This window comes from Fundulus heteroclitus, chromosome 15, assembly GCF_011125445.2.
Source record: "Fundulus heteroclitus isolate FHET01 chromosome 15, MU-UCD_Fhet_4.1, whole genome shotgun sequence".
In the NCBI taxonomy this organism is placed as follows: Eukaryota; Metazoa; Chordata; class Actinopteri; order Cyprinodontiformes; family Fundulidae; genus Fundulus; species Fundulus heteroclitus.
The window spans coordinates 24,621,044-24,648,772 of NC_046375.1; the positions used below are offsets into that span (position 1 = coordinate 24,621,044).

The 27,729-nt window shown below is 39.7% G+C and overlaps 1 protein-coding gene across 2 annotated transcripts in view; it reads left to right on the forward strand.

Annotated features, from left to right (window-relative positions):
- Nucleotides 1-25,377, forward strand: part of snap25a (synaptosome associated protein 25a) — a 44,054-nt gene extending 18,677 nt beyond the window's left edge. The window contains exons 2-8 of one of the 2 annotated variants that reach the window (XM_021324344.2): nt 2,919-3,062; nt 5,077-5,118; nt 9,574-9,622; nt 14,916-15,033; nt 21,781-21,900; nt 23,205-23,349; nt 24,962-25,377. In XM_021324344.2, the coding sequence (XP_021180019.2) occupies nt 2,991-3,062; nt 5,077-5,118; nt 9,574-9,622; nt 14,916-15,033; nt 21,781-21,900; nt 23,205-23,349; nt 24,962-25,030 (615 nt within the window). In that variant the 5' untranslated portion in view covers nt 2,919-2,990 and the 3' untranslated portion in view covers nt 25,031-25,377. Of the gene's footprint in view, nt 1-2,918; nt 3,063-5,076; nt 5,119-9,573; nt 9,623-14,915; nt 15,034-15,286; nt 15,405-21,780; nt 21,901-23,204; nt 23,350-24,961 lie in introns of both variants that reach the window. The other variant, XM_012878099.3, reaches the window with a different exon arrangement.
- The last annotated feature ends 2,352 nt before the right edge of the window (nt 25,378-27,729 follow it).

The window sequence follows — 27,729 nt, forward strand, 5'->3', positions numbered from 1 at the left end:
TCAGTGTGGCGTAAAGCCTTTAAAACCCGCTTACATAAGCCTGCACCCATAAACCAATACTTTGTTGAAGCACCTTTTAACTTAATTGCAGCAATCAGTCTTCTTGACAACACACATCTCATTAGTTACGGAGAATATGACCAACCTGAAGCTCAGCTGTCCCAGGTGGGTTTTCCAGGTATTTGCTCATAGGCAACCTTTCCCTAAAGTCATATTTTGTAGAGACATTAATGGAGGGAGGGCTCCATGAAGTGATCATGAAGGCGGCCATTGCTTATTGTAACACAGAAGCATCTGAGGGAATCCCTGCTGGGTTAGTTCTGGTTTTGCTCTACATGTGACCACAGCCTCCTGTATTCTCCATATGTCTGGACTAAAAGGTCGAAAGACAGACTCGTTGTCTACAACAACCAGCCTGTACAGAAATGTGTTCAATTCAATTCAATTCAATTTTATATATAAAGCGCCAATTCATGAAACATGTCATCTCGAGGCACTTTACAAAGTCAAAATCAATCAGATTATACAGATTAGGTCAGATTATACAGATTGGTCAAAAATGTCCTATATAAGGGAACCAGTTGATTGCTTCAAAGTCCCGACAAGCAGCATTCACTCCTGGAGAAGCGTAGAGCCACAGGAAGAGTCATCTGCATTGTCCATGGCTTTGCAGCAATCCCTCATACTGAGCAAGCATAAAGCGACAGTGGAAAGAAAAACCACCCATTAAACCTACAGCAGAACCAGGCTCAGTATGAACGGTCATCTGCCTCGACCGACAGGGGTTACAGAAGACAGAGCATAGACACAACAAGAAAGACACACAAGCACAGAAGCACACATTGATCCAGTAATCTGTTCTATATTAGATGGTAGTAGCGGGTGAGCCGTCTTCTCTGGATGACGTCACAGTTAACAGAACGTCAGACCAGGTGTACCTGAAATTAAGAAACAGAGAGAGAGCAAAAAGTTAAAAGCTGAAATGACAACAGTCATTTCAATGTAATGCAATGCAAATCTGGAGAACAGTAGGAGAACTCAGCAGAGTGAGAAAAATAGACCCTGATGTCCTCCAGTAGCCTAAGCCTATAGCAGCATAACTATAGAGGTAGCTCAGGGTATGAGCCACTCTAGTTATAAGCTTTGTCTAAAAGGAAAGTTTTAAGATTAGTCTTAAAAGTAGACAGGGTGTCTGCCTCACTGTTATAGTGGGAAGAAACCACACTTGAACTTTTTACCATAGTTTGTAATCCATAGCGCACGGAACAAAACCCATTTTGCCATTTTTCCCCTCAAACAGATTAGTTTGTTTTTCCACCGAATTGTGAAAGATAAATGTGCCGGTAAAGGTGGAAACGCGTCCTGCTTTCTTTGCATCTCAAAGACCTGGCATTTTGATGTCAGTGTGTTTGTTATGGAGGAAGGGATGTGTGACGGCACCGCCAGCAGATCCATGCGCTTCAAGCGAGCAGCCAGCCGACGTTGGTGCGAGCGTGTTTTGGATGCGAGTGGGCGAGGCAACCACCGAGGAGGCACCTGGAGCTCTGAGGCAGAATATCAGGCAGGCTGCTCGCTCCGTCACAGGAGTGAGACACGTCCAGGTGGGCGAAGCCTTCTGTCCGAGCCGATGCAGACTTCTTCTCCGTGCTTACAGGCCGTTACAGGAGACGTGTCACTTACCGACATGTTTCGCACATATAAATGGTGCAATGCTCCATAGGGAGTCAGTCTGATTGGCTGCCTGTGCTTGGTTTAGTTGCTGACTTGTAGTGTAGCGTCAGGTTACTGGCGCTCGGTGGATGAACCGTTTGTGATCAAAATGTGCTTCCTGTTGTTAGAAACGACTCCAAACAGAGGGTTTAGCTGAAAGACGCCTAATTAGGTTTAAGTGTATTGATGGGAGCCCAGAGTGATGAGGCATCGGGCTATATGAAGCCTCTGTGTGCTGTTGATTCTCAGCAGGATCGCCACCACTGCTGTATTTATTATTTGATCAAGCACCCCTGGCACATAAGGGGAAGAAGTGAGTGGAGAAAGTTTAGTTTATTCCTGAAAGGGCCTGATACTAGCAGGCCCTTTCTTAGTCATCATCACACTCACAGGTAATCAGTAGCTTGTTCTGCACATAAGCTGTTTTATCAATTTGTTTAGTGCAATCAGCTACTATTTTTTTTATTATCTAGGCAATTGTTATCTTTCATGATCAGGAGAACGAACAACACGACGTCAGGTACAGGGCGAGGGTGCACTTAGTGGCTCCGTACAGAGATAAGGACTCGAGTCAGAAACAAAGACCTGGACTTGCAGCGTAAAGTCTCCAGATTTTACAAATTCTAGGTGTGGAAATCAGGTGAAGAATCTCCCCGTCGTCTCATCGGAGAGAAAAGTAATCCGCCACAGACCGCAGCTATGAAAGCTGATGCACGTATCAGCGTGTGAAAAGGTGCATTTGATTTGTCAGCCTAGGGCATCTGCTGATGTCCTTGAGCCTTAAATGGTTTATTACAACCTTTTAATGTTACAAGTGATCTATACCTCATGGTCTAAAAGTGGTTTATTAGAATAATTTATTGTCCGTTGTAGCTTTGTTATATTATCTCTGAAACTTACCCAAGTATTAAAACATCATGTAATTTAAGAACTATATAAACTTTAGTTATGATATTGTTTCTCTCCTGAAAGACGATTACTGTCCTTTAGGGGGGAAAAAGCTCCTCCTGTTAAATGTATTCACAAATGTTACATTCTCACATACTTTTCCATACTCTGCACCTTACTCTGTATTTTCTAATTCATAATCTAACATGTATATGGCAAGAAACATAAAATAAATGAACTTTTAGATTTATTTTTTGATTTTTTTCTAATGCAGTGTCCAGCAAATTTGACTAAAAGCTCCATATGTTTCTCTCTTCCAGCCCACCCCTGATTCCTATTAGGATCTTCTCTTCCCTCTTGGAGACCCTCTCCACCCTCCACATCCAGCAGCCATGGCAGAGGACGCAGACATGCGCAATGAGCTGTCGGACATGCAACAACGCGCCGACCAGCTGGCCGATGAGGTTAGAAGAACACGCTCACCCAGGCACAGCTGCTTATGTTGGCATGAATACGCACCCGGGATCTGACTCAGTCACCTCAATCAGCAGAGGAGGGACCGCACACATTTGTGTATGCGAGTACATCTGAAGAAATTTGAATATTGTAAAAGAAATTCTATCATTTATGGCACTCAATTGAGGAAGTGAAACTCATACGTTGCACAGATTCATTACAGTCCTTTATTTCTTGTAATATGCAGGATTATGACTTACAGGTCATAAAAACCCAAAATCCAGCGTCTCAGAAAATGAGAATTTTACATATAATCAAAGACAATTTGTTACATTTTTTCCATCCATAAATTCTATGTTATTGTACACAAAATTGTTTAGAAGACTGCTGTCGTTGAAGTGTAAGCCACAAAGGATCTTTGTTAAAGAAGCTGGCTTTTCACAGAGTTCTGTATCCAAGCATTTCAAAGGAAAATTGAGTGGAAGGAAAAGTTGCAATGAAAATGGTGCAAAAACAACAAAGATAACGGCAGCCTTGAGCGAATTGTAAAGCAAAATCCAAACTTGGATGAGCTTCACAAGGAGTGGACCGATACTATAGTCAACGCATCAAGAGTCACTATGCACAGATACAAATGTCACTTTCCTTGTGTCAAGTTGTGCCTGACCCAGAGACAATGTCAGGAAATAATGTCAGGACCTGGACTGTTGCTCAATGGTCCAAAGTCCGGTTTTCAGATGAAAGTAAATGCTGCATTTCATTTGGAAATCAAGGTCCCAGACTCTGGAGGAAGGGATGAGAGGCACAGAACCCACATCACTTGAAGTCCAGTGTAAAGTTTCAGTGATGGTCTGGGGTGCCATGTCATCTGCTGGTGTTGGCCCACTGAGTTTTCTGAGCTTCACAGTCAACACAGCCGTCTACCAGGAACCTTTGGAGCTCTCCAATGCTTCCTTCTGCTGACAAGCTTTAAGGAAATGCTAATTTCCTGTTCCAGCAAGACGAAACCTGCCAAAGATACCAAAAAGCTGGTTCAATGAACACCGTCTTCCTGTTCTTAATTGGCCAGCAAACTGGCCTGACCTGAACTTCACAGAGACCCAACAATGCAGATAACCTGAAGGCCGCTATCAAAGCAGCCTGGATTTACGTCACACCTCAGCAGAACCACTGGCTGATCGCCTCTATGACACGACGCATTGATGCAGTGATTCTTGTAACAGGAGGCTAAACCAAGCAATGAGTGCATAGAAATTAACATGCTTTTCAGAAGCCTGACATCTCTGTTTAAAATCTAACTTTTTAATGATCTTCTGAGATACTCAAATCTTTTTGATTGATTCTTTTGGGATTTTTATTATCTGGAAGCCACAATCATTAAGATTACAAGACATAATAATTTGAAGTATTTCATTCTAGGGGTAATGAATTTATATAAGAAATGAGTTTTACTCTCTGCAATGAGTAAGAAAAAATACTCAGGTATTTTTATATTTTTTTTCAGATGTAACTGTTGTATAGATTTGATTTCAAATGGCCCCATGTGCATGTGCCAAAAATCTGTAGCGCAGTTTCTAAGCAAACTGTGTACAAAGCCGGCTGCATGGTTGTGTTGTGGCGAATGCGTCAGACGGAGAAAGAAAGTCTCTGTTGTGGCCCAGAGCAGATCGGCCAGGAGCCCTGCAGCTCCACATATGACTCACTGTGGCACAGCTGAGCAGAATATTAAACACACACGCATGCATCAGTACAGGGCATGCACAAAATGGCGGCGCCACAATAACAGCTTTTCGCCTCCGACCTAAGGAAGCTTTTACATCCAGACATAGGCTTCACATGAAGAGCGAGGACAAAAGAAAGAGCTGCTGCTTTAAAAGTTCCTCGTATGTCATTGCTTCTCAAAATTCTGTTTGAGGCTGTGTGTTTTTAGACGTGTTGGTGACTTCTGAGTTGATTGTGTGTCATTTCAAGCAACTAAGTAACTTCAGATGGTTAATAACCGGACTTTTAATTTCTTCACAGTCATTGGAGAGTACTCGTCGTATGCTGCAGCTGGTGGAGGAGGTAAGAAAAACCCCCGTGACGCTGAATAACCATTCCTCATCCATTAACAGTTTATGGAAATGACAATAAATCTGAGGATAAAAAGGTTTACGAAAAAGTGGTTCTGAGTGGGACAGATGCAGAACTTTTAATTTTGTTTCCCTCCCGTTGTCTCAATCAGGTAAAAACTATGTAGTTTTGTGCAAACCGGATAACAATCGGAAACTTATGTTGATGCTATATGGCCATGTAGGTGCAGTACTTCTCAAAAATATCCATAACCACAGAACCTTTTCATGTTTTGTCATGTTACAATCACCAACTTCAATGTATCCTTTGGGGATTCTCTCTGATAGACCAACACTACAAATAAAACAACACAAGAGGGTGTCCTGCGTTCATATTCACCATCATTATTCTGACATCACTTGTTAAAATCCAGTGAAACCAAGTTGCCTTTTAAAATCAACCAGTTGGTAAACCGAATCCACTTGTGTGTAATGTCAGAATATCTTCAGCAGCTCTGTGAAGGCCTTAAAGGCCTAGAACAAACAGCATCATGAAGACCAAGGAACACATCAGACAGGTCAGGTAAGCTTAAAGCTACATTAGGGTATAAAACAGTACTATAGTGAAACTATTCATCCAAACTGTCAGAGCTTTAGTGGTTTTGCAACGAAGAATAAGCATAAGATTGAGCCTCTGCATATGCAATGCTGATAAAGATGTACCCCAATAGACAGTGGTGGTGGGTGTTTGAATGGGTCACACAGGGCGGGCCGCCAGTCCGTCACAGTGTCACTAAACAGAACAACAGATACTGAAGGTTGTGGTTGTGATGGGACAAAATGTGGAAAAGTTGAAGGTTTATACATATTTTTGCAGAGAAATTAAAACATAACTACACCTCTATGGATAAATTCCTAAAGATACCAATGATCACTTCAGAACACCTTAGGGAAGTACTGTGCCGACCAGCAGTAACCCAGGCTCTAAAAAGAGAGAGGGTGATACGAGATGATCATCTAACAATTGAATAAACCTGCAGTGTCTAAATTTAACGTTTACGTTTAATTTAAGATATGATGCTGAGGTGTTTGTACAGTATCTTTAAGAGCTATCTCTGAGTCAACCGTGAGTCAACGGAATGACGGCGTGAATAACACATTACAGGAAATGAGCAGACGTCAGCACGAGATAAGATGAACACACACACACACACATATACACACACACACACACACACAGCACATTAAAGTGAGTGCTTGTGATACCAATGCCAAGAAGATGATAGCATGATACACTGAAAGGGCAACAAGCAAACAGTGAAAAGAATGGAGAAAAGGCTGCGGGTAGCTGGGGATAGAAGTGGATGACGGAAACTCGTTGCAGCTCTCAAGGTCAGATTGATCATCAGTGGACATAACTCACCACAAAACCGTGCTGCAGGCTTGGAGGAGTAGGAGAGGAAGTTTATAACTCCTCTGGGCTGACAGGAGGACTGCTGTTTGGTTGTTATAAAATAAAAACCCTTTTTAACTACTACAGCAGCAAATGTAAATAATACATTTATTTCCTATGATAAGATACTAAGTTTTATAGACAGGGGCTTACTGACAGCTAATTTAGCACTTCCATAACAGTGATGATTCCTCCACAATGGCTGCAGTGGGTGCTGAAAAGAACTTTGGGCCCCATCCATCCATTTTCTGACACCATAGGTGCTGGTGCCTATCTCCAGCTGTCAATGGGCGAGAGGCGGGGTACACCCTGGACGGGTCACCAAATCTAAATCCTCTCAAAAAAGCTCATGGATTTTCTTTTTTTGTTTTTGGCTGTAATTGTCCTAACACTTCCCCCATATATGGCACACCTGAGTAAGCTTAACTGTCTTGTTGTTGCCCCACACCTTTTGGATTTTAAATCCATTTTTAATCCATAAACAGGGGCTGCAATTGTGTTGCAGAATGGTTTTACATTTAATTTTGGCCTGTTATTTATGTCGAATGGTTTTCCAGCAGGAAATAAAATAGTCTGGCATGTATTGAATCCTACTTTGTACAGCGTGACACAATTTGCAATCAGAGTCTTCAAAATCATGTACGAGTCCATGATTTTTGGAAGAGTACAGTGTGCCCTAGCAAATAAGAGGGTGATTCTAAATCTAGCTCAATACCAATTAAGCTAACATGTGTGGAACACAGTTTTATTTTGTATTTTTGAAAAATAAGAATTTCTGTTATCAGGAACCTTTTTTAAATCCAAATAAACCAATTTAGCTCAATTCCAGCAGTGTAGCTTAGCTTTCGCTGTTGGGTTGTTAGCCTAAGAAGTAGCTTTAGCAGCTGACAAGTCGGCGTTTTGTTTTTACAATAAACTCATATAACAAATTACAAAATTCAAGCTACAATGAACACGTACTCAGTCAGAAAAAAATGTTTTGGTGAACGAGATGTTGGTTGTTTACGCACTAATCATTGGCTTAATTCCATAAAAAAATCTGCCATGCTAACAGCTAGTTGTTCGCTGTGCTTTATCTTTTTGATTTAAAAAAAGGTACTCTAAAAAGCAGAGATTGTAACCAGAGAGTTACAAATTGCTTAAAATATTTAGTGGTTAAAATGGTAATTGATAGACACGTCTTTTCTTGGTTAAAACCATGCAAGCCGTTTTAAAGGAAGAGCACAGATCTCCGTAGGACTTAACATTTTGTGCTGCTTGCTGACAGCGGAACAAGAATGATATTAGCTCCTCTTACTTTTCAAACCGCAGTTTGTCTTTTATTTCAAACTGCTAAGAAAACAGGGTGTGTTATGGAGTGTATTGTAGCATCCTTGAAAAAAAAATGTGAATATGCTTTGACTATTTCCACAGCAATGGCATTTGTAGCAGATCCAGTTACCAGCAGTTTATTTGTTGAACGCCTCTCTGGGCGCAGCTGTTTGAAGGTCACATAGGCATTAAATTAAAGTCTGAATAGTAAAAGAAAACCAGCAGACAACCCAAGAGACACAAACTTTTCCAGAGACATGGGGATTGTCTTACAAAGCATCGGTTTTATTATTTACGTATGTCAGTGTATCTTATCAGGTCTGCGAGACCAAATGTTACAGTTGTGGTACAGTGCGTATTTCTCAATTATTATTGTTGTTAATCTCCTGGGAGTACTTTCTAGGGAGTATATTCTCTAGGTTTTCAGCTAATGGTATAATGACCAACTGCCCTCTGCACATTTTAATCAATACCAGCTAACATGCTGAAGATGGGTATCATCTAATTTCCACCCTCAGGACAAAAGGCTACGATACTCTTCAATTATTTACTAGGATTGAGATATTAATGGCTTAAGTAAAGCTCATATCACTCAGCAGACAGCAAAGTGCAGACAGGTTTAGCCAGAATGTGTAGGCAAATACTGACTAAACAACAAAACAGTCAACTCAAATACAGCTGTCAGATGAACTGGTCTGATTTCATGCATGTATATATGGCAGATAACTGCTTTTAATCCTTGTGTATGTTTAGGCTTAGTCCAACAGAAGAAGAACACAGGAAGAAAACCAGATTTCTGAAAAGTCTTCACTGTCTACAAATGAAAAATCTATAAGCCACTGTCTTTAGAGTCTCAGCTACCAGGTTCGAAGCTATCAAGGAAGACGTTTCTTGGTGAGGCATGCATCAAACAAGCTAAGACATTTTGAATAATTCAGAGTTCTTTTTGTGAAGACTTCTCTACTCTTCAACTATTTATAGTAGAGTGGCCATGCATGCAGATATTTTGAATTGGTGTGTCTGTAAGGACAGATGACTCGCTGTGGTGACCCATAAAAGGGAAAAGCTGAAAGAAGAAGACGACGATGGTGCATCTGTAAGGTGTCTTTTTCTAAAAGACACCTGCTGCTACAATGCAGAAAAATAATAATCTTAAAATCCATAAAAAACAATTTTAGTACAGTTCCTAAACATTGCCTTACATAATAATGCTATCCCCACAGTAATACAGTGTGTGAAAACCCATAAAACATCCATGTTGTAGTTATGGCTGTTCTCACAATGTTTCGTATCTTATCTCAAACAGCTAAGTTCACATTTGTTTATACCCTTTGCACATTTATATTAAAACGACTTGACATTCTAACAACATTTGTGTCTGACTGGAAGGAATAATAACATTTAGGACTGGTCCAGGCAGAGTCCTGACTTGATTTTAGTAAAGAATGTGGGGAGGGAGCTAAAGAGGGACTGAAAGCTTTAGCATCACCACCATCATGCTGTGAAGCTATATGACTTACAGTTTTTCAGTTTCATACAGTAGCTGTTTCTATAGAAACCTGGAGAAAGAAAAAAATATTTCTGACGGTTCCTACTATCACGACTCTTTAATTTCCAGGTTCTCATTGTTGACCTCCGTGTTGATTTCTGTTTTGTCTTACTCCCCCTACCTGTCATCTGTCCCTTGCCTTCTCTGGGGAATAGAGCAAAGATGCTGGAATCAGAACTTTGGTTATGCTGGACGAGCAGGGAGGTAAGTTGACTAAAGAAGTGATCGTCAATTTAAAATGTTGCTGTAATGAATAAGCTATTTAAATTAAGCAAAGTTGATATGTTTTTTTTTACAATGAGTGTAAAACTGTGCCTATTATCGCATCTTAATTCGGTATTTTCAATATTTAATATATGATAACCATTGGATGAATGAAATGTTTCATATTCAACTGCTTGTTTTTATTTAAATGCATTCAAGACTAATTAATTTTTCCCTCAGTGTTATTTTATTTATACGTTCATGTTTTTTCTTTTATTTTTCATTTTTACTGCATGCTTATTTCATCAAAGAAGGTTGCAAGATTACTTTGGGGAGGTTTTCTTTCTTTCAGCTTTTTTTTATTTTTCTTCACTTTGGCTAACCTTTTTCTTCTTGGTTTGCTTGATTCGTTTTAATTTGCCTCCGGCTTTTTTTTCTTCATTTTATCCTTTCTTCTCCATCTTCTTTAGTTCCAGCTTAAGAATGACAAGAGAAATCTCAAAAGTGCCAAAAATAACTTGAAAGATCTCACAAAGAATATTTACAAATGGCCACTGCAGTACCTAAACCACCCACAGCTCAACATTGTTGTCAGATTAAATTGTGTCTCTGGGTCGATTTTTGCCCCTTTTCCAAGTTGTACCTCAATTTCGTACCCATGCGTTGCCTTTTTGTCCTTTTCTACTTCCAGTTTGTAGCTGTGAACAGTTTTGTAACCATGTACTTAACATATTGTGTTTTTTTTCCCGATAGTTCAGCATTTTCATGAAATTTGGTGATAAATTACCATAAAAATACCAAAATCTGATGAATAATTGAATTATTCATTCTTTTTCTGAAGAAATTGTGTTACATTAATTGACAATTATAACTTTAACTGATCATATCAAAATAACTCTTGGTAAACTATTTTAATATACCTTCTAGTGCTACTTGGAAACTACTTGGATACACCTTTAGTGATGAACCCAGGTTCACAGGGTGTCTTTGATCATCAGACTCCCTCGCCTGGGTGACCCACACAAAGGGGATCAGCCCCTGACTTGTGTCCTAGCGGCTCACTACTCCGCGGATCCCCCTCAAAATACATAGCCCTCCTAACGCCTTTTCAGCAGCCTCCAGGATGTTTTTCTAGGCTTTTCCATGCAGTTGATCCCTAAAGCCTTGAAAATTGAGTGTTCAATGCAATGACTGGCTAAGAAACGGCGATTGACGCTTTCCAGCCACTTGTCTTGCACTCCATCCCCTGCTCTGCATACTTGGCCCATTTTTGCTCATTAGATTCTTTGGTCAAGTCTTTCTATTGAAATGGTAAGTTTCAGTAGCAGCACTTGTTTTGCATACTCTTATATTATCACCATATCTGGGTGGAGTAAACTGAACACGTTGTGTTCTGGAAACTTAAGCTGCCTTCCCCAGTAAATTTGGATCTTCTGGTCCCTTGCGATGGTGATCAGTCCTTCAAAGGAAAGTAGTGGTTGTTGAGGCTTTTCTCCAGCTCTGACGAAGGTGGTTATGTGCTTTGCAGTAGTCTGGTTCTTGCTGTTGTAAATTGCTGAGCTGACTGTGTCTACCAGGAACCTGAGGACTTGGTGCCAGTGGTTTTTGAGATCCCTCAAAGCCTTTGGACAGCGAATGAAGGTACATTCTAGAGAGTCTCTCCCTTGGCGCAGCTGGCATGAAGAAATGTTGGCTAATCCCAAACTCATATTTGCTGGACTTGGGAGAACATCATACACTGACTTGTAAAGGAACTTTATGTGCTGTGGCTTGGTTCTCCAGAGCTCAGACCAGCTGATGTACCGCTGTTCAGCATAACCCCACCTTGTCTAAGCACCTTGCTGATGCAGCCTGACCATCTTGGTCCAATGGTCTTCATCCACCTCACCACCTATCTCTTCCAAAGCCTATTTTTTCCTTTGGCTTTGTCATACCAGGGTTTGGGGAAGCTGGTCAGGCCTAACCAACCTACTGCCAAATTGTCAGTCACCATGCTGTACTTTAGCCATGCCTCTGCTCTTTCCAACACCTCCTCTGGCTTCCATTTTATTCCGGTCCTAACAAATATTCCCTCCGAGATGACTTCAATATCAGAGGACTTAAGATACATCATCAACTCAGGGGCACATGTCTCCTTATAGTCCTCTACTAAGCCAATAATTGGAAGCTGCAGCTTGAATGCCCATACAATGCAATGCTGCTCAGGTACTGAGGGAGTCCCAGCTACCTCCAGAGGAACTGGCTGATGGTTCTTTCCAGTGCGTCTACTTGTTCTCTGGCGTACCTCATAGACAAAAAAGGGCCACAGAAGCCTCGTCGGGACTCTGGTAGATCCGGCTTTTAGTTTTGCTTGGAGTTCCTGTCTAGTACATATTCGAATATCTCAAGAAGGTGTCAAAGGAGGTTTTCTGTCACGGCCTGGACTTGGTGTGCCTGAAGCTCATCCTCGCCCAAGTAATAAATCGCTCCAACCACTATAAGAGCCATTTGCTCCCAAGCACAGATGTTGTTGTAAATAAATAGTAAATAGTTGGATCGCAAAACTGTAAAGATAAGCCTCATGAGCCTTCATATAGAAAAATCAAGCTGGCATCAAAAGTAGTATGGACTGGAAATAAGCTTGGTCGATATAGAGCGGTTTACATAATAGGCGTTTCAGTGCAACCAGCCCAATGTGAGTCAAATACAAAGCAGGGATCTTTTGTGGGTTTTTCCCCCAATCAGCTGCCCACACAGACCGTCTGCAGTCGCTTCACACGCTCCAGTCGCAGCTATTGTTCCCGGCATCTAGTAAAAGTAACAGTAGCAGGTGGAGTTTGACCAATTTGCTAATGGAGACAGTCAAAATATGGTGTCTAAGTTGGGTTTCAAAGTGTTGTGTGAAAGGGGATATTATTTGCTGAATGATAAAATCACCTGTTCTTTGACCCAAAATAGAAAAGTTAGTTAAAGCAGTTATGTCCTGTGGTAGATAGTTCAATTTGCAAAACAATTTTGCTATTTTATTCTTTTAAATCTGTAATAAAGTAGGTAAAACTGAGATCAGGACCCCTTATACAAGGGGGACCTGGCCATGAAAGGCAGCAGCACACGTCATGAAACAAACAAAATCACAAAGGTACAAAATGGTCAAGGGGCAAAACAACCAGCACCATTATATTGTTCTTTTGTCAGCTGGTGGTTGAGTAACTTCCACGCTGTTCTCCGATCTGTTTACATTGAATCCTTTTAAACAATTTAAAAACTGCCAAAAATATCACAGCACTTATGACATCTAGAAGGTTTGTTTTAAAAATCACATACTCATTGTTTACAATGAATAAGAAGCCCAAGCTGTCTTCGACGTTTTGTCTGATTGGTAGTTAAAGACAGTATGATTTAAACAGATCTGAGAACAGTTCTGCTATGTCTAACAAACCAGAGGTGTAGCAATGAGAGAACTGGGTAAAAGAAACGATCGATTTAGCTGGTAATGACAAAATATTCAACCACTCGTCTTTCAGCCCACTTACTGATTTGTACAATCCCTGGTTGCACCTTGAAAGTGTAAAAACTATACAGGTACCGCACAAAATAAAACTGTGAATATGGCGGGTAAAAATATATACTAAGGTTCTTGAATATTGGACCTCAGCTCTCCCATTGGCTGGAAGTCACATCTATCAATTCATACACTCCTCTTTTCTCTCAACACAGATGTCTCTCACTGGAATGTAAGCTCTGACCTTCCTGTAGCAAGCCATGCGTTAACTCTCATGCATACTGGCCACCAGAGCATTTCTGCACCTGCACATTATTACGAAACTCACTGTAATGGCTGACTAAGTGCCGCCTGGGAGCTGAAGTCAAAATTCAAATTGCCATCTTGTCATGACATTGAATATTTTAAATCTGCAGCTGATTGAGGATACAGTCGTAGCAATAGAGGTTTGCTTCTGCTGAATACAAGCTAACCAAGGATATGTCTTCAGTTGTCACATTAATGCCTTTAACCCAGCTCAGTGTAACAATACTAACTTGACTCACCTTAACACTTTGGGAAGTGCATGCCAACCAGGGGTTGTACAAATCTATACAGTCAGTGAACAAGTTCCTGAATCCACTCCATATTTAACTGTGCCACATGCTTTCACATTCTACTCACATATTATTTCTCTGTCCTAATACTGATTTTCTTGGAGAAATAGTTGCCAACACGCCATCCACCACATCAGCATGGCAAAGCTTCCCACACCTTTAAACCAGAATCCTGTCATGGTCAGGATCCTGTCAAATTGAGGAAATGCAGCAGTAATGTGTTCCATTTGCCTTAGAATCCAGATCTCTGTGTGACACAATGGTGAACATATTTGCGTTCTAGCTCAATGGGAATCCAGCAGGATTTGCTAATTGCTGTGGTTAGCAACCCTGATGGCTATTACTTGCAGTGTAAGCCAAAGAGCCAAATGGCATTTCTTTGCATTATAGCCTATGCCTCCAAACACCAAAGGAAGAAACCTCAGACCCAGAGTTATAAGAGTTTGTGTTTTAATTCAGACGTCTGAGTAAAGGGTGACCGCCATGGATTTCAAATAAAAAATAAATGTCCTTATCAAGAAAAAGTTGCTGCACTTTAGGTTTTAATTGGTGGGAAAGAAAAGCTTGTGCAGTTTCAAAAATGTGGAGATGGCTCTAATGGCTTCATGATAGAAATATTTGCTTTGCCTTCACAGAAGAATTGGAAAAAGATAAGGTATGAGTGAAAAAGCCCTGGCTTGGATTTAAATTAGAAAAACTATAACACTCTGATGCTAGTATTCAAACGCTCAGCTAGTTAGCTTAGTTTCTTAGTTAAGTTACACACGTACAGCTAGCTATACAGCAAGCTACATAAAGCTAAATAAACAACGCCGAGTTAAAACCATCATTTATGCCCTGATAGGAAGCACATCCAGCCAATTTTGTTCACAGGTTCAGGTTAGGTTAGGTTTGAGCGAGCCCTCGATTGGGTGACTGTTCTCTTCTTAGTTGTTATGCTAAGTTAGCCGTTCTAAGTAGTGTTATACCAGAGAGTAGTATAAATTGTTTTTGTTGGCCTCTAACCATATTCCAGCCTTGCTGGCCAGATTGTTAGCCTTATTGAACATGGGAAATTCTTAATTTATCCCATAAAGTCTGAAATATTTGCTCTAGTCCACACATGAGGTTACACACTCTCACATTTACACCTCAGTTGCTGTTCATCATATCTCATATTTCTGTCAATCGGTCAATGAAATTCATTCCACTACTGTCATCCCTTTGTCCTGACCAGAGCAACTCGATCGTGTTGAAGAGGGCATGAACCATATCAACCAAGACATGAAGGAAGCCGAGAAAAATTTAAAAGATTTAGGGAAATGCTGTGGGCTTTTCATATGTCCATGTAACAAGTAGGTACTGACAATGTGCCCCAAAGGTTCTTTGCATATGTGGTGGCGTCCAGTTTTTCCTCTTTTTTTTTTCTCGTTTTGTTTTACTTTCTTTCGTCATAGTGAGTGTCTGAAGTTGTTGTCTTCTCTCCTTTGTCTTCTCTCTCTCTCTCTCTTTCTCTCTCATCTTCTTCCTCTCTCTTTCTCTCTCTCTCTCTCTCTCTCTCTCAACGTGCTTCGTTCTGTCGGGGATAAATGACTTGTGTTTAATCAGAGCAACTGGAGCGCATCGAGGAGGGAATGGACCAAATCAATAAGGACATGAAGGATGCAGAAAAGAATTTGAACGATCTAGGGAAATTCTGTGGTCTTTGCTCCTGTCCATGTAACAAGTAGGTGCTGCTTGCCTGCCTGCCTGCCTGCCATTTCAAATAGCGACTAAATACCAAATAAAATGCAAAAAAAAAAACAACAGAGGAAGAAGTGACATCACTGTGGCCATTAGCCAATAGTCTGCTCTGCTCCAGTTCCCAATAAAAAAACAACACTTTTATCCATACAATGGGGACACAGGTAGATGATATTCTTTAAAATAGTTCTAATCTCACCCTCACATAAAAACACTTGTCCTTACAGTCGAACGGAAGTCTGATCTTTTACAATGTGAATAATGTTTTTTGGAAGGAGTTAAGAGGACAAGACTTCGTGTGTTTGAGAAAGCATTTCCCACAGAAGTTGACTTTCAAAGCCATCTCAGTAATCCCCCTTTAACGGCAATTATGGCTTTATACCATATTTCACCTGTTTTGTAATGGGTTTTTTGTCTTCTGGCCTTATAAAGATAAAGGTCCATTTAAGAGGACATGTGAGAAATACTAAGTGATGTAGTTGTCAAATAAGTTAATCAAGAGTCTTAACCTGAGATTTTCCATCCAATTGGCCGTTTGTTAGTTGCTCATTTGCAAGCCATTAGGGATGGGCAATATTATATTGTATATATGGGAAGTGGAAGGATGGTGGTGAGAGCGGGTAATAGGAATTTGTGAACCAGGAAAAAATTTTAGTATGATGGAGATTGGCACCGATTGTTCACTCTTGATGCTAGGAGTGTCCTGTATGATAAATCTCAGAAACAACCGGTTTTCACTATATTATCATACATTTCAAGCACAACTTCATGAATTCATCTAATCACTTTCAATTTAATCAGAGAAGCCGCAATGATTCCAGATGCTGCTTTAATTAAATATATATATATTGGTTATTAGATTAGATTTTTGAATACTTTTATTTTAAAATAGATTTCTTTTTATTATTAGTTTTAAATGTTAATTTCTAAAAGCCTAGCCAGGAACTGGGCCATTGGCTAGGGGGCCTACGGACAAGATAACACTTTCTTTTAAATGTAACGTTACACATCTTGTCCCTGCTCAAATTAATTTGAAATAAAGAAGTAGATTGAATTGCATTAAATCACATTTCATTGATACTTTTCTTTGAATCGCAGAGGGGAAACAGGAGTTTAAAAAGGATAGAATTAGTAATATTTTTTAAAAAAAATAGTTGGAATAAAGAAATGCCAACTTTATATGCAGTATCTAAGAAAGAGACAGTAATCAAAGAAACAAAATGTAGGAGCTACGTGCATTAAATAGTTCCAGTGATAATGTTATCTGCGACTTTTATTCAAAGTCACTTTGATTTTGACACGTAGACAAAGCAAAAATCTAGAACAAATACATAGTAAATGTCATAGTTTTTAACAGCTTATTGTATATTGTAATTAGATCGTTTTCGCAAATGATTTTTATAGAATAACACTGGGTTGTTAACAAGCTGCTATTTGCCGGTTGTTTTGTCAGGCCATCTGCTCCGTTAGCCAGCCTGCATTCTGCTGATTAACGGACGTGTCACGCGTAGCCTGCCTACTGAAACACGATTTTACTCCATCGGTACTGAATGGTAACTCTTTGCTTTCCACATTATCACTGCTGATGTATTTTGTGACCTTCGTGAGTCACATGGGTCAGTCAGAACACCAGTAAATTCTTCATTAGGCTCTGAGGCTAGATACTGAGAGACCTATAGCCAAAAAGATTGTGGTAAATTGCTTTTACCGTTACTCTTATTGTCATTGTAATAAATACCACAAAATAATGTGGAAAAATGTACAATTAGTATTGCTCATCCCTTGGCACACTATTTATCTATTATAATGAAATCAAATGCACATTAGTTTTGCTTTGATATACTTAATCCTTCCAAGATGTCCAGATTTCTAAACCAGTTCTAAATCAGTACCTTGTTTGGAATTTGAAATGGCAAGAAATCTATATGTAAATGTACAAGTTTCACAAATATTCCCAAGTATAACTACTGCAATTAATTCTCATTATTCATACATATAACATACATAAAATCTGGTGAATAATCATTAAATCTGTACTGAAACTTTTTCAAACTTTCCTCCACTCAGCCAAGGCCACAGTTCAGCAAGTGCCTCTATTAACACCCTTCTACTAAGTGCCCTTCCCCAAGTGCCCTATTCTCTGAACTCACACTTCTTTAAACAGCTTGAGAGACTTTTCAATTCAGGTGTTCCTATTATGGAAGACTCAATTATACCATTTGTACAGATTACTTCTGAGCAACATTTGATCTTTTTCCAGTATTTAAACATGTGGTGGGATGAGGGGACTTTTAAAAGATATCACTGTATCTGTTGGCCTTACCAACTCTAAAATGAATGAGATTTTAACAACCAAAGAGCAGGGCTGAGGCTCCCAAAGCATCTTGGCACTCAAATGTTCATTCTGTATTGATTCAGCCAGGAATATGTTTTTCAATCTTGGTCCCAAAATGCATTTGGGCAGCCTGGTCTAGGACTGTTTGACACTTCTCCTCACCTGCATGATCTCTTCCACCACACCGCTCTAACATCCAGTAGATCCTCACCTTTTTGCAGGGAACGAGACCCCCCCTCCCTCCCCCTGAACACCTTGCTCCTCCCTGACCACTGAGTGCCAATGACATGGAATGACTGGCGAGCATGATCCTGGGAATGCTCATGCATGCTTGATAATGCAACTCATAACAGCAATTTTACATTTAATGATGCTGAGGGTTCTGCTGATAATGGTAGCTGATAATCAAAATGAAGAAATCCTTTTTTTTATGTTTTATTTGAGGCTTTCAAGGGGATGGGGACAAAATGGCTGAGATTCATAAAATTATTTATTTATTTTCTAAACACTAAAATGGTCATAATGACTGTGTTGTATTTTGGCATAACGAATTGTCTTCAGCGATCTCATAACCATATGAAAGAAAACGCTTCCACATTTAGTTTCATAAATGAAATAGTTGCATTAGAAACTGTCAAATGCTCAAAGCAATGCAGTGAAGACAAATGCGACAGGATGACACATTGAAAGGCAAAAAAAAAAAAAAAAAGGTGGCGTCGCTGCAAGCAGGAATGTGGAGCACTGGAGTCAGGTTTGACGTGTCCATCATGCCTCCGCTTCCCTTGTCTTTACATGGCTTTATGTAGCGATCCGGTCCTCAGCTCCCTGCCTTGTTTCTCCATCGGAGCTGCTGCAGAGCTTCTCCTGCAGAGCTCTGTGCTAAATTAGCCTCTATCCTGCATTTGCTGCTTCAAAACATTAGTGTTTGCAAAGCGCCTTGTCCCTCAGGCTGCTGGCTCACATGTAGGTCAGCCATATCAGATAGCGGCATGGAAGCCTGCTGGGACGGTGACTCAAACTGACAGTGCAAATGGAGGGTTGTTAGAATAAGGAAAACAACACATTTTCTTGGGTATTTGCAGCTCTGACACTCTGAATGTATATTTAATCCATTTAACCTGCTGTCTGAGAATGACTGCAGGCTTTTAGGAGCTCAATGCCTTCAAATTCTGCCGGCCTGTGCGCCGGCGCTTGGTGCACGTCTTCATCTGAGAATGAATTAGAGAGAACGAGTTTAGTTACCCAGGACTCAAAGCATCTAATCAGATTATTTTACTTCAATAACAGCAAACCTGATTAAAGGTGAGCATTAGGGGTGTAACGATCCTTTCAGCTAACAAGGCGAGACACGATGTCAGGTTCACGTCAGTGAGAGTAGAGGACAACAATCTTTTCTCACAAATCCCAAATGGTTTTTGTAATAGTCAGTGTAAAACAATCTAGGTGTAACTTCTCAAAAATATTCTGGTTTTCATTCTTTTCATGATCTATCTTGTTCCTAATGTATAAAAAAACAATTAAAATACATATCTTTTGTGTTTTCACAAATAGATGTTTTGCAAATGTAAAATAGAGTGTTTTGAAGAAAGTTTTTGATGTGGAGCTATAACCTGGTTAGATCAGTGTACGTATTTTAGATACTGATCTGTAGATTATCAAATGCTTCCAGGTTCCTTTAAAAAACTGCAGTTTAGCGCTGATTGCAAGCTACAAACCAAATGCTAACTTTAGCACTGCTAGCAGCTAACGGTTAGCCACTATAGTCATAGAGGGCAGGCTATCAAAAAAAATTAAGAGTTGTATGTCAGAAGAACAAACCATTTTAATCTAAAAAGCAATAAATAATCTGTCAAATAATACTAAGACCTTGTGTGTTGGGTAAAGATTAAGATTTAAACAAACACGCCCAATTAAGTTCTTGGCCAATTTATGACCTTCAGATCATATTAAATCTTGTGAAAAGTTGTGACCAAAATTTACAAATAACTTCTTGATTACAGGAATTGTTGTCCATTTAACCATAAAATCATCTTTGATGAATTCTTTGCCATTTCAACTATGGTGTGTGGCTGTCATAGATTCAGGCAAAGGCATAAATTTGGTACTATTGAATTTTTTTTTCAACAATAAAACCAGCAGCTGAGCCGATTATGCCTCATAGCAAAAGAAGATGTTCTGCTCACATTACTTTTCCAGAGTAAACATCAAAGGTCAGTTCTGCCAGTCCTTTTAAATTGTATTTATAATACTATTAGTAATGGATAATTAACAATGCGGTAACGCACCAAATTGGCTGACTTTTACTTAATATAGGTAGGAACTGGAAAATATTATCTAACAGACAAATAAATCTTACTCTCATTTAGGTGAAGCAAACAGGGTTTTCTTGGACCAAAACCTCAACAATAATTTGCTGACAGGAACTTACCTTCTCAGTGCTCACAAATCATCAGTATCTCATCTAATGCAAAAGGCTTCCACATCAGCAGTTGTGGTTTTATAGCCAGTCGACAAAACAAAATAATTAATAATTTACAGCATACACATATAATATTGTGAATCTATGTGAGAAACATAGTGGTGCTGTTCCATAGAACAAGATCTTGTTACACCCCTAATGTGCGTCGCATCCAACTACAGAGAAGTAAACTTATATTAGAGATGGCAAATTTCAAGGAAGAACAAAAGAAAAAAGAATGGGAATAATGTAGAAAAAGGAAACAAGGTTAAAGGATTTGGACTTGTCTGATGTGCTTAGCACATTGCTGTGTGTCAGCAAGGACAGGGAGCTAAGCCAAGCCTTGCCTCAGTCTATTTCTATTAATAATAACGGTGTAGGAGGCTGAGCCATCAGCATCGCTGATACATCAAGAAGATATCCACACAGAACTCAAAGAACCCCGGCAACTAAAGCTGTGTTAGATGTGAAAAAGTGATGCTGAAATGATTTTTAAGTGTTTCTTAAGGATTGTGAAGATAGACTCTCACAAATTAATGCAACTACAATAATAATAATAATAATAATAATAATAATAATAATAATAATAATAATAATAATAATAATAATAATAATAATAATAATAATAATTTATCCCTCTAGCTTTTTGGCCAGACCTGATCCTGATGAATCAGACTATCTGAGCACACTTGGTGAGGTGACATTTCTAAAGCTGAGCTGTGTGATTGTGCAGTGTGTTAGCACAGCTCTATTTGTCAGGATATTTTCTGCTCCGGACACAGGCTGACATAATCCTCGGCAGAGGGATCTCTTTCTGTCCAGCTCCTTATCATTTCACCTTGCTGCCTTACTGCTGCCAAGAATCCCAGATCTCCCACAACTCTGAACCTGCAAAGAAAGTGATGACACACGAGATATCACAGCCGGGGTTGGGGGTTAGCGAGGAACGTTGGATTTTTACACAGGGCCTAAGACTCTCTACTGACCTCCTGGCATTTTTTTTTTTTGTTTTGCTCTGTACCCTCTTGTTGTTTTGAACAGTTTGTTCTCAGCACTGATCGTCGTCCCTCCTAAGAATGTCACAGTCCTGTTCCTCTGTGTTGTGTGTCTGCAGAAGCCTTGTGTCTTCTCTGTTTGGGAGAGGGATTGGATTGTTACTGTGGAAAGAAGAAATAGAACGAACATGGGAACTAGTAAAATGCAATATATTTAGTGTACTGTGATTGTCTTAGTCTGTATCGTATGTTATATAACTAGAAAATATAACAGTGATACTGTGTAACGACAGAATGAGCTTGAACCCACTAAACCCAGTCCATGCCTGCTATGCTTTGCTTGACTTAGTCTAGTCCCCTCCATCTATTTATGTGCTGGATGCATGAAACCAATTAACACCTTTGTGCCAGTCGATCATACATACAGATAAATATCAGCACCTCAAACCCAAGGCTTTTCTCTATAGATTATCAGTAATAAGAAGCCAGCTGGTTGAGGCCCATGCCTGTTTCTGTCAAACTGCTGAGTAACTGTCTCTGCTCGCCCCATCCCGTCGCTGCCGGCATTCAGAATGAAGAGCGGCGCCAGCAAGGCCTGGGGGAACAACCAGGACGGGGTCGTGGCCAGCCAGCCCGCCCGCGTGGTTGACGAACGTGAACAGATGGCTATCAGTGGAGGCTTCATCCGCAGGTAAGCTTAAAAGTCGCGTTAAAATCACCTAAAGCCGAGGTGGGCAAGGAAACCCAAGGTTGAGCTAAATGACTGACTGATGATGGTGAAGATTCTTCAGTCATCCAGGTCATGATCAATCCCAAAAAGGAAACTTTCTCAATTCAAAATGTCTACACTAGTCCAGATGTTTTGAATAGAGAAAGCTTCTTGGATGGAAAGGTGGAAAACGTCCCCAGCTTCAGAATAGAAGTCCAGTTGCTTTATTTTTTAACCTTTTTTGGATTGACTGACTGATGCTAATTTAATAGCAGTGTTGAGAAATATAATGTTTATTTATACATGTGAAAAACACAGTTACAGTGAGGGCAGTGGCTTGCAAAGGTGCGCATAGCCATTGAGCTGTGGTGTGCAGTTGTTTCCAGCCTCTTTTACCACAAAACTAATCCAGAGCCTATCTTCAGATGTCACCTAATTAGTAAAATGGTCAGGGAAAAGGTTTAATCTTTTAATATCCCAAGATTTAAACACCTAATATGGCTCCTTTTAATCCATCGTCTGAAAATCAAAAGTGTATGTCACAACTGCAAACTGTCTTCCTAAACTAGAACAGCATGAAGGCTTGTGCTTGTAATGTGACCAAAAATGTTTAAAACACCGTAAACATTTACATGATTTTTATAACCACGGTGTGACCTGATTTATCTAAATATCATGAATCAAAGTCAAAGTCTTAAAATTGCTATAAGTGAATTTATTTAACTGTGAAGGAGAAGGCAGAAGGGACCTTCTGGTATATCCCAACATTTGAGAAAACCCTGCCTCTTGGAAATAACACTCTCAAATGTGGGGCCAACAGATTTTTGCTGTTTTGCTTTCTTCTTTGTCTGGGTTATATTTTTAATCTATCTGGAAAATTTGCACTTAATTTCAGAGAATAAAAACGGTCCACAATGTCACACTGCCAGGTTGACAAGCCAAGGAGAAAATCTTGGGGACCTCAAGGGTCTAAATAGGTGGCAAATGATTGCAGTCGATTTTATTTTAGGTTATTAGAGAAAAGTGTGCTACTAATGCAAGCCACACAACTGCTGCAGCTTATTAGGGCATTCATCCATCCACAGCTATCACAGCAATTATCTGTGGATGCTATTATAGCAAAATGGATACAAAGTTGAGTTGTTCAGATCCCGGGTCTAAGGTCAGCCTCAACCCCTCATAGCATCAAAGGTAAAAGATGGCTGTGGTTGTTCCAGATGGTGCTGGCTCTGACCTGCTCTTCAGCACATACTGCCCGGTATTACATCTAACCTTCCTGTGTTCAGGGTAACAGACGATGCCCGGGAAAATGAGATGGACGAGAACCTGGAGCAGGTGGGCGGCATCATCGGCAATCTGCGGCACATGGCTTTGGACATGGGCAACGAGATCGACACGCAGAACCGCCAGATCGACAGGATCATGGAGAAGGTATCGGACTTTTTCCCAATCTTGTTACACCCTGTAATGGAAATGTTGGTTTACCTCAGCCATAGCGCCACATTTTATACAAAAAGACATATATTCAATTGTTTACTTTTGTTAGGTTGACTTGGAAATAGGTCTTTTTTTATGCTTCAGCATATCAAGATATTTTGGATGATTTTCTTCTCCCATCTTTGGGGAAACCGTTTGGTGATGGCCCCCTTTTTGTTCCATCATGACTACACGCATGTCATAAAGACATGGATGAGAGAGTTTGGTGAGAAGAACTTGTCTTGCCATCTAAGGGTCCTGACCTCTACCCAAGAGGGCAATTTTGAGATTTAATTAACTGGAGTAGAGGCAGTGAGTAAGTCCTTCTCATCCAACATCGGTGTCTGACCTTACAAATGTAGTTTTGGAAGAATGGTTGAAAGTTCCTATTAGCCTACCCCTAAGCCTTGGTGAAAGCCTTCCCAGAAGAGCTGAAGCTGTTGAAGCTGCAAAGGATTGAATAACATAATTTCAAATTCTCTACATTAAAAACGGAATGTCACTTAAGTTAATATTTGTGTGTGTGAAGCTAGGCAAGTAAATAGACAAGTGAATACCATGTATGGTCACCTTGAAGGCAATTTTCTCCAGGAATCAAAACAAATTCCCAAAAAAAATCTGTTCTGTACTAGGGTTGTCAAAATAATTGATATCTCAATGTAATCAAAAAACAGAATTATTCAAAGATACTCATTGGCATCAAAATCCACCGATCCATCCATTTTCCAACACACTTATCCCTATTGGGGATCACAAGGGGTGCTGGTGCCTATCTCCAGCTGTCAGTGAGCGAGAGGCGGCGTACACCCTGGACAGGTCCAGGGCATCAAAATCAATATAAACTATAACAAAAAATAACAAATTCCTATTTGTCCAAATTGCTGCACTTTTTCCGAACACAGCGCTGCAATGATGGAGATAATCAGTCTCCCTGCAGCTGCCCAACAACAATCTGCTGCAGGAAGTTTTAATTAGGCTAACCTGTTGAGGCCAGCCCGGAAAACAAATGCAACCCTCTTTATTGACAACACAAACACAAAAGCATTGTTCAGAGGGTGCCACATGCTAAGCTAACGCTAGGACACTGATGTTAGAAAGCAACCTTGAAAAAGGTCAGTAAAGCTCCTGTATCTGCAACAGTGAAGTAGTAAACCTCAAAGACGACACAGGCTAACACAATCTGTGTAAATATTAGCTTCATGGAGACAGACAGAGCAGTGACGGAGTTCTGTCGGTCTTAGTTCCCTCATCAAGATGTACGTCGCTCCGTTCTGCTACGGTACAAATCATGTTAATTAAAATGTTAATGAGATGATGGGTCAGTCAGCTAATCAATAGTTCAGCAACGGAAAAAAAAACAGGAAATCTTACACCCTCCATTACTCCCGCCATTTTGATTTAAAGGCACTGGAGGCGAATGTGGCTAATAATAACACATGTTATAGGGGATCCTGACTGAAATTACTTTAAAATTACCTTTTTCACTAATTAGCACCTTTCAAAAATGTAAGCACTTAAGAAAACCTCAAAATGAGACCAAAGCTGACCCACGTCTCCTCTCTTCCAGGCTGATTCCAACAAGACTAGAATTGACGAGGCCAACCAGCGCGCCACAAAGATGCTGGGCAGTGGCTAGACGCCCTGAACCAAGAGCACGATCTTCCTGGCGTCCCGCGCCACACATCAACCGGCGCTGACATGCTTTCATCATGGTATTGACCTTCTAGGTTTGCACACATGCACATATCACCTCCCCTTCCTCGATTTAAATGTTGTTCTGTGTTGTCTGTCGAGCTTTTTCAAGATGATTGTCCTCGTAAAAAGATGATTTCTTATACTCCGTATATCATTCTTTCCAAAGGTTGTATATAGTGCTGACTTGATGGCTCTCTAGCTCACTTGTGAAGTTTTTATTCTCTTTATCTCTCTCTATCTCGCTACATACATACAAACACACACACACACACATATATATATATATATATATATATATATATATATATATATATATATATATATATATATATATATATATATATATATATATATATATATATATATATATATATATATATATATATATATATATATATATATATATATGTGTGTGTGTGTATGGAAATAAAGTACACTGCTCTGGATGACAAGCATATAATAGGAATGCTAAACAAACTGTTTGTTTTCTTCTTTTCCTTTTCAGTATCTCAGTATTGTCTTTGTAAAGCTGTGTCATTCCATTTAGGCTACTGTCATGCTCCTTATTTGGTGTTGTCACAACAACAGAGGGAGAGAAGCGATTAGAAAGACACCTGTAATGATGATGATGATGATGGTAACCACACTGCGGTACAGCTGAAAAAGATTGCAAAGAGCTCTTACAATCAAAAAAGGCAGTTGCTGATATGTTTTTTCCTTAATTGCAATCATACTGAGTTACTGTTTAGACAATGTGCAACTAGACTCTCTGTAGCTGTATTAGACATTGCATTCCAAGTGACGTGAATTGTGCGTTCTCTGCATGACAAATGGTAGATTTTAGTCTCATAAATAAAACCTGTCTGAAAAATATATATAAAAAAAACCAATAACATGGCAGTAGCAAATTGACAAAACGCATGCTCAGTATTAGGACACAGTTGTTCGTTCCATACTCCTGCAAGTTTGCAATAGTGCCACTCTTTCTGTCTCGATATATTTACCGACTGTGACCATCTCGTTGTACAATAAATGCAAAGGGGATCAAAAAAAGGTGAGATAAAGGTGAAAAAAAAATATGAGGACTTGGGGGTTGTGTTGCAAAAAATGACCTGTTTTCTAAACAATTATGCAGTTCATTGATGAAGATGTTGATTATGTGTTGAAAGAGGAGGACTGGCTGTGTATTGTATCATAGGTTTTGGATGCTCTGACAAAAAAAGAAATAAAAGTTTGCAATGTAAAGCAAAGACACATATTTCTGAGAGACCTTACTTTTATAAGAAGACTGTATCTGTAAGTTTATTCTTCCCGTGTGGTTTGTTATTGGTAAAATACTGGTATTATTAAATGACAATAACTACACTCTAAAACGAAACAAAAAAAAAATACCACGTTTTATTTTCTTTTTTTCTTTGCTTGTGTACTTTAGAGCTATGCACACCAAATCGCCAAAATGTTCAGTAGTTACAGTAAGGTGAATAAAAACCCTAAACCTGAATGACACAATAGGTTCAACTGTGAGATTGATGTCCTCAATGCATGTAATAGTAAAGACTCCCTCTCTGTATCCTGTCAGTGTGTGCAGTGGTGGACATTTTGTAGCTAGCTGAATTGATTAAAAGTAATAAACCCTAGTGGCACCCGTGTCTGTCTTCATTGCTCACAGGAGTTTGGTTCTCAACGAGCTTCTTCTAGGCCTCTAACACAGAAAGGTTATCAGTGACGTGGCAGACAGTCCACCAAATGTCCACGCTTTCCCTAAAAAACAGGAAGCATTCAGATCCAGCTTCGTTAAAACCTTAATTATGCACTGACAGTTAATGAGGTAGATTCAAAGTCATCATGGATTTATGCACAATGGCTACTTTATTGGGTACGCCTGTTCAATTGCTTGACGTGGTGAAGTAGACTTGCTAATGTTCAAGCAGAGCATCAGAATGGAGAAGAAAGGGGATTTAGGTGGCTTCAGACATGGCATGGCTTTTGGTGCAAGAACGGTCTGATGGTCAAATTGGTTACTTGAACATGACAATAAGTACGCGGTACTCCAAGGGCCTAGACGGTCACTAGATTTTAATGCAATAGAACGGCTTTCTGATGGAGAAAGAGATTCCCATCATTGAATGTAGAGCTGACAAATCAGCAGCAGCTTCATCGAGCCATCATGTCGATGAGGACCAAAGACTTTGTGGAATATTTGAATCAACCTCGTTGAATCTGTTATACAAATAACTGAGGCTATCAGAAACTAGCCAGATGTACCTAATAATGTCTAGTGTGCATGTAGGATTATCTTGGGAGAATTGACAACAATACAAATGAGGGCTAAAGTCATTATACACTAGGCTAACAACCTGAATCTAATACTCAAACATTCAGATTTTTAGAAATGCCTAAACGAGACAAACAGATGACTTTGTTCTGATTTTTTTTAAGACATTTGGCTATTTTAGTCTGTAGACACTCATTTCCAAATGAGCCTGAACAAGCAGTAGTCCAGGATTTTAGGACTATTTCACATCCCCCCCTTTGTACTCCGCTGCTTATGGTTTGGAAAAGATTTCTGCGCTGTAAAGAGATAAAGTTGTGTTTTACCTCACTGCACATTAGATCACTAGGTTATCACTATGGGACTGA